The sequence below is a fragment of the Mandrillus leucophaeus genome, unplaced genomic scaffold (assembly GCF_000951045.1).
Source record: "Mandrillus leucophaeus isolate KB7577 unplaced genomic scaffold, Mleu.le_1.0 Scaffold3, whole genome shotgun sequence".
Lineage (NCBI taxonomy): Eukaryota > Metazoa > Chordata > Mammalia > Primates > Cercopithecidae > Mandrillus > Mandrillus leucophaeus.
Window position 1 is genome coordinate 10,679,792 of NW_012103142.1, and position 11,398 is coordinate 10,691,189.

Here is an 11,398-nt window from a genome sequence, read left to right on the forward strand (position 1 = left end):
AAGAGCCGGGCGTGGTTGCTCATGCCTGTAATCCCAGCACTTTGGGAGGCCGAGGTGGGAAGATCATGAGGTCAGGAGTTTGAGACCATCCTGGCCAACATGGTGAAACCCCATCTCTACTAAAAATACAAAAAAATTAGCGGTGCGTGGTGGCGCACGCCTGTAATCCCAGCTATCGGGACGCTGAGGCAGGAGAATCACCTGAACCCGGGAGGCGAAGGTTGCAGTGAGCCAAGATTGTGCCATTGCACTCCAGCCTGAGCAACAGAGCAAGACTCCTTCAAAAAAAAACCCACAGGGGTGTGAAGACTGAGAAGAAGAATGAATTAGAAGGTGTTCAAATCTTTGGAGACCAACAGACAGAGAATAGAGCCACATGACCACAATAGTTTAGGTTTGCCTAGTCCAGACAGTTGGACTTCATTGTTTCAGCTATTTTAGTTTTTCATACCATTAGGCTTAGGTCATCTAAACTAGTAGATCATTCTCTACTCATTGATATTTACTGCGAGTCTGTTATATGGTTTTATTTTATAGGTGATATCAAAGTAATTATGTTTTTGGTTTCCTAAAGTTAAAAAAGCTAGTAATAAAATGAGTTTCCATGATCAGTGGACAGTGAGGCAAAGCAGTGTAGAAGGATGATGCTTAGCCAGGGAACAGCTCATCTAAGAAGAGAAAATTGTCCCAGATAAGCCATGTTTGAATAATGGAAGAGCAATGAATTTCAGTCTTAAGAAACAGAAGACCTAGTCAGTGATTTACAGTCTCTTACTATTTCTTTGTCTCTCTTTTTTTAAAGTGGACAATGAATTTGAAACAGTTGCCACTCAGCTCCTAAAAAGGACCCAAGCTATGCTTAACAAATACAGATGCCTGCTCCTAGAAGATGCCATGGTAAAAGTCATGCTACTGATATTTGTTTTTTACAGGTCACAGCCACTAAATCAGAGATAAAAAGTTCAAGGGATTATATAGAACATAATGTAAAAGACACAGATAGTTCACACTGTAGAAAAACTTACACTTAGCTGCTACTACAAAAACAGCAGTGAACATTTGCTGTACTTTACTTGGTGGGTCAGTACTATTCTCTTGTTTAACAGATAAGGAAACCAGGGCTTTGGTTAAGTAACTTGCTCGAGTACAGATGGCTAAGAAGTTTGCAGTCATTAGCAGAGCTTGGATACAGGCCAGGATCATCTGACCCCTGGTCCACACTCTGATGCCGTTTACTGCCTTTCACCAACCCAGAGATGTGGGGAAAGGACTGGAGGCACATCTGAACAGATAAGCTGGTGACAAATGTCAAAATTAGTTTTGTTTTTAATTGAGAGATCACTGACATACCATAAAATTTACATTTAAAGTGTACAACTTAGGCCAGACACGGTGGTTCATGCCTGTAATCCCAGCACTTTGGGAGGCCAAGGCGGGTGGATCACCTAAGGTTGGGAGTTCAAGACCAGCCTGACCAACATGGAGAAACCTCATCTCTACTAAAAATACAAAAAGAGCCAGGCGTGGTGGCGCATGTCTGTAATCCCAGCTACTCGGGAAGCTGAGGTGGAAGAATCACTTGAATCCGGAAGGCAGAGGTTGTGGTGAGCCAAGATCATGCCATTGCGCTCCAGTCTGGGCAACAAGAGTGAAACTCTGTCTCAATAATAATAATAATAATAATAATAAAAAATAATGGATCACCTGAGGTCAGGAGTTGGAGACCAGCCTGGCCAACATGGTGAAACCCGTCTCTACTGAAAAGACAAACATTTCAGTGTTCAGAGTTGCAGTGAGTCGAGATCGCACCACTGCACTCCAGCCTGGTGACAGTGAGACTCATCTCAAAAATGAATAAATAAATAAATGAAATGTACAACTTGATGGTTTTTAGTACATTTACAAGGTCACATAGTCATCACCATTATCTAATTGCAGAACATTTTCATCATCCCAGATAGAAACTGCAATTCATCTGAAGTGCCAGTTAAATAGAGAAAGGAGTAAGAATAAGATACCTCAGGAAATGATAGAAAGACCAAATCTGAGATTTGAGAAGCAGTTCTAAAATCAAATAGGCTTTAGCCTATCATGGTCTCTTATAACTCATTTTCAATTTGATATCAACTTTGAAAATGTACCTTGGGAGATTGGTTGAGCTATACATATACAACATAGAGTAAATGTGTATCTGTGTGTCTATATTTACTTTAAATAAATAAATAAATATATATATATATATATATATGTATATATTTACTTACTTAAAACTATGCCACCAGACCAGGCACAGTGGCTCATGCCTATAATCCCAGCACTTTGGGAGGCTGAGGTGGCTGGATCACCTGAGGTCAGGAGTTCGAGACCAGCCTGGCCAACGTGGCAAAACCCTGTCTCTAGTAAAAATACAAAAATTAGCCAGGCGTGGTGGCGCATGCCTGTAATGCCACCTACTGCAGAGGCTGGGACAGGAGAATCGGTCGAACCTGGGAGGTGGAGGTTGCAGAGAGCCGAGATTGCACCACTGCACTCCAGGCTGGGTGACAGAGCGAAACTGTCTAAAAATAAATAAATAAAATAAAATAATGCCGCCAAAGTCTATAATAATTGTTCTCAGCCAGGTGCGGTGGCTTATGCCTGTAATCCCAGCACTTTAGGAGGCCAAGGCGGATGGATCACCTGCGGTCAAGGGTTCGAAAAGATTTCTAAGATATATTATTAAATAGAGGAGAAAAAAATACAGAACAGTATATATAGTTGCTACTATTTGGGTACAAAAATAAAGAAGTATATTTCTTTATATATATATACACACACATATATATAGTACATATACATTCTTATGTGTGTCAGAAATATCTCCAGAAGAGTACTGAAAACTACTAGGCAGGCAGATGCCTCCAGGGAGAGGCACTGGGTGGTAGTGGGTGCACACCAGGAAGAGGCAAAGAAGGGAGGCTCACTTTTCACATGCCCTGTAGCATCTTTTGAATTTTGTACCAATGTGTAAGTTATTTTTTCCAAAAACAACAATTTTTTAAAACTGATCTATGAAATGACTGGCCTCTCTCTCTTTCAGCGAATCAATCCCTCTGCTGAGATGGTGATGATCGATAGGATGTTCAACCAGGAGGAAAGAGCTTCCCTATCCCGAGACAAGCGCCTGGCGCTTGTAGACCCTGGTAAGAAACATTGCAGTGAAAGTAGCGGACAGCTCCTGCCATGGTTCAGGGACCATGGGGCCTTTGGGAGTCTGTGTAAACTTTGAGTAAGAAACTTGAAGGTAGAACGTGAATTCTGGGGAGAGCTGGGCACAGTGGCTCACACCTGTAATCCCAGCTACTTCCTTCTCCTCTTTGGCCTGCACAGCCAATGTTTGTTGGATGGAATCATCTTTTCAGATTTCAAGTCTACATTCCCTAAAACTCACATTTTAGAATTTGGTGAACAAATTCATGTTCACACTATACATACTCTTTGTTGTTTTGTAGATGTCATCAAAGCTCTATTTCACTTCGATGATTTCCAGCGTTAACACTTTTTCCACTCTTGCATAACAGCAGTCTGCCTACCTCCATCTGGACCCTCAATGTTCTAAATCCTCACGGACATTTCTTTTGCCATCCTCTGGCTCCTCAAGCCTGGTGCAGTTCAGTGCTCACTCACAGACGCAGCTCCTGCATACCCATTGTCCTTCCATATCATTTTGGATGTGTGTTGGCTATTCATTTTGTGGTCTTGGCAAAGTGATGCCAGGTTTCTCCTATGTGTCTAAAGGGATTGAAGTGCTTTCACTCAAAGACAAGTAGCTGTCTTCACCCGGAAAGTATGTAAGACAGATAGGTTTTCTGTTTCCTAGTGTCTATCCCCCTTCCCTGCAAAGCCCCATTCCAGGCCCTTCTGCTCTAAGGAGGAAACCAGGCTGATACCAGGACCTAATTTCTGTTTTCAGGAGGTTTCAAGGAGGTCATTAGCTGAAAACTAATTTAAAATAATACTTAGAGGCCAGGTGCGGTGGCTCACACCTATAACCCTATCACTTTGGGAGACCAAGGCGGGTGGATCACCTGAGGTCAGGAGTTCAAGACCAGCCTGACCAACATGGTGAAATCCCCTCTTTACTATAAATACCAAAATTAGGCCAGGCGTGGTGGCTCACGCCTGTAATCCTAGCACTCTGGGAGGCCGAGGCAGGTGGATCACCTGAGGTCAGGAGTTCGAGACCATCCTGACCAACATGGTGAAACCCTGCCTCTAATAAAATACAAAAAAAAATTAGTCCGTTGTGGTAGCAAGACGCCTGTAATCCCAGCTACTCGGGAAGCTGAGGCAGGAGAATCACTTGAACCCAGGAGGCAAAGGTTGCAGTGAGCCGAGATCATGCCACTGCACTCCAGCCTGAGCAACAAGAGCAAAACTCCGTCTCAAAAAAAAAAAAAAAAGCCAAAATTAGCTGCACATGGTGGTGGGTGCCTGTAATCCCAGCTACTCGGGAGGCTGAGGCAGGAGAATTGTTTGAACCCAGGAGGCAAAGGTTGCGGTGAGCCAAGATCGTACCACTGCACTCCAGTCTGGGCAACAGAGCAAGACTCCATCTCAAAAAAAAATAAATAAAATAATACTTAGAGATCAGGACTGAGTGAGGCTTTTTGCCCATCACATTTTCCAATTTGTCATCAAGCATCTACCTTTTCAAGAGGTTTAAGCTCCCCATCTGGAAGCTGGGGCTCCACAGCCTTGGCTGCCTTTACAGGATGCCCTCTCAGGATCAGGGTCCTGCTTCTGCATGTTCCTGTATGTGAAGCAGATCGATTCTGTGAGTGGGGCTGGCTTTGCCCTCAGCACCTGATCCACTGAAGGTCTGCTGTATAGTCTGTACTCTCCCAGTCACTCACTAATGATCTTTTTGTTCCCATTTCCAGAGGGTTTTCAGGCTGATTTCTGTTGTTCCTTCAAACTTGATAAAGCTGCTCATGAGACACAGTTTGGCCGGAGTGACCAGCATGGCAGTAAAGCAAGCAGCTCTCCACATCCGCCGGCCAAGGCCCAAGGCAGAGACCGAGCCAAAACCAGTGTGACAGAATCCATGAATCATGACCAGTTTCATCTAGTGCCTAATCACATCGTGGTCTCTGCAGAAGGAAACATTTCTAAAAAAACAGAATGCCTTGGCAGAGCACTGAAATTTGACAAAGTGGGCTTAGTTCAGTACCAGAGCACGTCTGAAGAGAAGGCCAGCCGGAGAGAGCCTCTGAAGGCCAGTGAGTGCTCTCCTGGCCCTGAAGGGCACCGGAAAACCTCATCCAGATCAGATCACGGTACTGAGAGCAAACTCTCAAGCATCCTAGCAGATTCGCACTTGGAGATGACATGTAACAATTCCTTCCAGGACAAAAGTCTGAGGAATTCTCCAAAGAATGAAGTTTTACACACAGACATCATGAAAGGGTCAGGCGAGCCCCAGCCAGATCTCCAGCTGACGAAGAGCTTGGAAACCACATTTAAGAACATCTTGGAACTCAAAAAGGCAGGACGGCAGCCCCAGAGTGACCCCACGGTTAGCGGCTCTGTTGAGTTAGATTTCCCCAACTTTTCTCCTATGGCTTCACAGGAAAACTGCCTGGAAAAGTTCATCCCGGACCACAGTGAAGGTGTTGTAGAAACTGACTCCATTTTAGAAGCAGCTGTAAATAGTATCTTAGAGTGTTAATAGCAGCAGTCCTCCCCTTACCCCACCCGAGACCGCCCCCGGCCCCGGACCAGTTACATTCTTTCCTGGCAAAAGCAAATGGAAATGGTCTCCTGTCTCCAGCCTGCTTGATCTTTCATCACAGGTTATACTTTCTAATCTCAATCCTGTTCTTTGTTTAAGAGCAATACTTGTCGTGATTACAGGGAGATCCTTTAGTAAAATTAATCCTTGTTAGAAAGCAGTCTGATAGGCCCCACTCATTTCAAGTGTTATGAAAGTGCTTATAGTCATTTTGTTTATTTGTTTTGTTTTTTAAAAACACCGTAACTCAATGAGACCACAGTATACTTGGCCCTTGGTAAAATTTTGACAATCATAAGTCATTTGAAAAGAACAGACTTACTAAAATCAAACGAGACAGATAGAAGCTACTTTTTAAAGAATATCCCACTGCATCTCCAAATTTAGTTTTGGGGGTTTTTATTATTATTATTATTTTGGGTTTGTGTGTGTGTGTGTTTTGTTGTTGTTGTTGAGGGGAAGACCACATGCTGCTTACCCCTCAGCCATCCTTGAGCAGTAAATTGCTGGCTGTACTGCCAGGGACCGGAGCCCTGGTGGAAAAGCCAGTAGCACATACGCAGGGCATTGCAGTGCTTCCCTGTCGATGGTTCAAGTGCTTTTCTGATGCTTCTGGGACAAAACCTCATGCTTTTAGGCATATCCATGTTGAATTTCATCTAGGGAATGTTCTGTTCTTAGTTACAGCAGCAAAATTTGAAATAATTTCACCAGGCTAAATAAAGGAAAATGGAAACCAGTTAAGAGGCACAGTGTACAGGGGAGGCCGGGATAGAGCCATGAAGGTTATAATATTAATATGTATATATGTAAAAGCATATATATGTTAACTATTGAGAAAAAACAAGTTTTGCATTTTATAATTGGATATAGTCAACATATGATGTATGTTTTTGTTTGTTGCTGGATTTTGTTTCATTTAACCTCTCTTTGCACCCTCTCCCACAACAAATACCAAGCATCAAAAGCACTTTCATTTGAAAATTATGTTGTAATTTTTCAGTTTAAACTTTAAGGAGACTTTGGCCTTGTTTATGCTTCTTGTCTGAGAACAGTGGTCACCCCTGGCAGCAATTCATTACCAAAACACAGACAAACCAAAGGTAACCAGCTAGCCCACCACTGAAAGGAAAGATCTGAGACATGGGATTCCCATTTGAGAGCCAAAGGATATGCCCTGTCACGATTTCTGTTTGGCCTGTGTTCATATTAGTGAGCATGGCTTATTGCTTTATTTATTTTTATTTCTTGTCAGGGAGTGTTCTCCGTTTTCCTTTCTCGTATACCTGCCCCAGGTTATCCCATTTCTGTTGTTACCTTTATTCTCAATGTCATTGTAACCATCACTTATCTCCTCTCATTGGGAAAGCTACATGATAGTATTTGTATGCACTCTTCTCCCACACATACACACATGTGCGTGTATCTGAGCTGCTCGGATCCAGAGGTCATTTTTGTTACAGTATGTGCACACTCACTCTCCTTCTTAGTGTGCATACTGTCTCATTTATTCTGTTTACCTCCCTGGCTCTGGAGGTGCAGCCTCTGGTCTTCACTTTAATGTGTTGCTAGAATCTGCTTCTGGCTGTTGCCAGCATGGGGATGACCCCCATTGTCATCATGTTGGGCATTTCTTTTCCGGACTGGCCTGTTATGGAAAGGAAGGCTTCTGATTAGAAAACACAGCAACAGAAGACCTATACCCCCGGTGCCCCTGTGTCCCACTACACACAAAAAACCCTGTGAGATGGCCAATCTTCATAATAGCAACGTACCTTCACCCCAGCCACATGCCCTAGCCAATACAAATTGGAAAATCTGGGCCATTTTAGGGTTACCATTTTTTCCTTATTTGTGCCAATGTCCAAGTTGCAGATTTGCCCTTTTTCCTGTATTGTAACATATTAGGTAAGTTGGTTTTGCCAGTTGGTACTTTCTGTTTGGGTAGCCCTGGGGTAACACCCTGCCCTGAACTCCATGATTTCATAGGCTTTTCTTCCCTTAGGGCTCATGCTCCCCTAATTCCTAGCAAGATGATCCCTCCTAATCAAATTCTTCTCATTGAGGGACTTTATCCCTGGAAGCCTTCATGTGGGCTGCTAGTGAGTTATATTAATTACTGCAAATCAGTGGAATTCTCAAGAGACAAGATAAGCTTCATGTACATTTGTCACCTCTCTTTCTTCCCTATCCTGCCCTGCTGTCCCAATCCTAGCTTTTCTATATACCATCTTAAAGGGTTTTTAAGCCCTAACACTTGTCTAGCAAATGGAGAGCCTAATTTACCAAAATGAAACTTGTAAATGTTTGTGTCATTGTATGTAAGTTTACTTTTTACGGAGGAAGGATTCTAGATAATGACAAATGAAGATTATGACATGTATTTTACTCCTGTGATTAGGTTCTACGCACATGGGTCATAACTCGCATGTCGAGCCCCCTCTGGTGCAGGGTAGGAGAGCTCAGCCTCAGATGGCCAGCATTCAGTTTTTCAGGTTCATTAGTCAAAGTTAAGTTTTAGAACTATTTGTACTCAGTCACAAAAATCATTTTTCTTTTTTTTTTTTTTCTGTTGTCGTGGAAAAGTGTGAATTTGTTATTAAGCATTTGATTTTCTGTGTCCTTAAGTACTTCCTAAAGATGAAGCAAAATTTTAATCTGGCAATTACGAAAAAGAAATATTTTAGCTCTGAAGGATTTAGTAGATTCTGTTAGATTAGGGAGGCCTTACAGACTGACTTGACTTAAAGAGGACGCGTCACTCGCTGTCAGTGTGGTGTGGGCTTTATTTGCTTAAATACCTTCATTTGTATAGTATGTCTCACTTGAAATTGCTTTGTATACATTTTGTAAAAATATTTATAAAATGTTTTGTAAAAAAAAAAAAGTATAACAAATTGCAGTTTATTTTGTTATGTTGGATAAATACTGTTAAAAGAAACCAGTCAGTAACTATATTGTTAATCCATGGTTAGGAAATGTTTAGTTGGAGATTACAAAATGAAACAACCATTGCAATACAGCCAAAGATTTGGGAAAATGTGCAACTGTGATTGTCTTGATTTTGCAAATAGGAATGGCTGCTTTTCCCAGAGGAGAAGGGTAAGTGTTCAATGGGAATTCTATTTTAATAGATTTACCATTACCAAAATCAATTTACCCCAATTAGGGAAGGGATAGGATTTTAATTGTTTGGTCTTTCCAAACAGTTACAAATTAATGAAGCTGGTCAGTGAGGAGGTTTGGTCCTGTACACCTTTGGCCTCCATCCCTACTCCTGTCACATAGATCCTTAGCTATGGAAGGAAAAGTGGGGGTCATGTGAAAAGTCAGGTGAGCGAGCCTCACTCTGCAGGAGATTTTCTTCAGTTGTTGTGTTTATTTTGTTTCTGCAAGGACAAGGAGAAAGCTAAGTGATAAAAGATTTCACATAAGACATAGTCCAGAATTAACATGTTTCTCTTTGGATTCAACATATTTGACCAAATTTTGTATTAAAAAATAACTCTGGCTGGGCACGGTGGCTCACGCCTATAATCCCAGCACTTTGGGAGGCCGAGGCGTGTGGATCACGAAGTCAGGAGATCGAGACCATCCTGGCTAACACGGTGAAATCCAGTCTCTACTAAAAATACAAAAAATTAGCCGGGTGTGGTGGCAGGCGCCTGTAGTCCCAGCTACTCGGGAGGCCGATGCAGGAGAATGGCGAGAACCCGGGAGGCGGAACTTGCAGTGAGCCGAGATCGCACCACTGCACTCCAGCCTGGGTGACAGAGTGAGACTCCGACTCAAAAATAATAATAGTAATAAATAAAATAACTCTATAACCTTATGTGTAAAATCAGCCCCATGAGGCCCTTTTGAATTCCTGCCCTCACAAGTGTTTTTCCACCCAAATTGTTAGGGAAGCTTCTAGAGATGAAATGTATTTCTGGGAACAAATTGTTCTTTAGGGCCTAGAATCTACACTTGTACTCATTTATGGTTTAATTAGATTCTCCCCTGTGCCCTAAAAGCAGTAGGAAATGAAGATTCAGCAGTAATCAGTACATAAATAGAAAGTCATTCTCTAAAAAGATTTTTAAAAGGCAACAAAGAAAGTCATTCTCAAATACCTAACAGAATGATATGAAGCGATCTATCTACTGATGTCATGTACAGTGTTACCCTGATGTCAAGCTTCTCTTCTTGCTAAGGATAAATGTGTGTCCAGAATGACATTTTTGTCCCTCTTTAGGCCATTTACAATGGGAGTGCCCCAGGACTGAAGAGTTAAAAGGAAGGATCAGCTGGGTGCGGTGGCTCTAATGCCAGCACTTTGGGAGGCCGAGGTGGGTGGATCACCTGAGGTTGGGAGTTTGACACCAGCCTGACCAACATGGAGAAACCCCGTCTCTACTAAAAATTCAAAATTAGCCGGGCGTAGTGGCGCATGGCTGTAATCCCAGCTATTCGGGAGGCTGAGGCAGGGGAATCACTTGAACCCGGGGAGAGGCAGGGGTTGTGGTGAGCCAAGATCGCGCCATTGCACTCCATCCTGGGCAACAAGAGCGAAACTCCATCAAAAAAAAAAAAAAAGGGAAGGAAGGATCATCTGGTTGCTAGGTTAGGATCTGTCTCTATTCCCTGGAGGCATACCTGGAGGAAAAACAGGCATCTTCTCTTAGGATGGTTAAAGCCCTCAGCTGTGTGTATGGGAGGACACATTCTAGGAAAGGGGCCCTGGCACTTCCTGATGCAGAGAAAGTTCCAAGTTAATTACTGGGGGAAAGGTAAGGGAAAATAAACCTTTACAGTGTGGGGGAACTGGAACAGCATTGCTCAGGCAGGGCTCTAGCTGTGCTGTTCTGAAAGGGCTAGGCCCTGGGATTCAGGGTCATGCCCTGCTTGCAGCCTTGTGTGTGCTCTCCAAGACAGAGGAGGACCTGTTGGGTATCCAGCTGAAAATGATAATCACTAACCAACAATATTACTTGAGCAGTTGACTGTTGGCAGACACTGTGCTAGACATTGGGATATACAGATAATTCAGGCATGCTTTCTGCTTTCAAGGGGCTCACAGTATACAGGGGGAGCAACACACAAATATACATTACATTTGGGAACTGACTGGAGTGCAGGAGAGAAGAAAATGGGATGCTATAATGTTTCTGGACTGGGCATGTGGCTCATGCCTGTAATCCCAACGCTCTGGGAGTCTGAGGCAGGAGGAGTGCTTGAGGCCAGGAGTTCAAGAGAAGCCTGGGCAACACAGTGAGACCTATCTGCAGAAAAAATAAAAATTAGCCAGGCATGGTGGCATATGCGTGTAGGCCAGGAGGCTGAGGCCAGAGGATTGCTTGAGCCAAGTTCAAGGCTGCAGTGAGCCATGATCATGCCACTGGACTCCAGCCTGGGTCACAGAACAAGACCCTGTCTCAAAAAATAAAATTCTTCTGGACAGTCGGGCGCGGTGGCTCAAGCCTGTAATCCCAGCACTTTGGGAGGCCGAGGCGGGTGGATCACGAGGTCAGGAGATCGAGACTATCCTGGCTAACATGGTGAAACCCCGTCTCTACTAAAAATACAAAAAACTAGCCGGGCGTGGTGGCGGGTGCCTGTAGTTCCAGCTACTTGGGAGGCTGA

The 11,398-nt window shown here is 43.3% G+C and overlaps 1 protein-coding gene across 3 annotated transcripts in view; it reads left to right on the forward strand.

Moving 5' to 3' along the window:
* GLTSCR1L (GLTSCR1-like) overlaps positions 1–8,815 on the forward strand; it is a 91,333-nt gene extending 82,518 nt beyond the window's left edge. For all 3 annotated transcript variants that reach the window (XM_011986723.1, XM_011986722.1, XM_011986726.1), the window contains 3 exons: positions 803–897; positions 3,080–3,182; positions 4,923–8,815. In XM_011986723.1, coding sequence (XP_011842113.1) covers positions 803–897; positions 3,080–3,182; positions 4,923–5,710 — 986 coding nt within the window. In that variant the 3' untranslated portion in view covers positions 5,711–8,815. The remainder of the gene's footprint in view (positions 1–802; positions 898–3,079; positions 3,183–4,922) is intronic.
* The last annotated feature ends 2,583 nt before the right edge of the window (positions 8,816–11,398 follow it).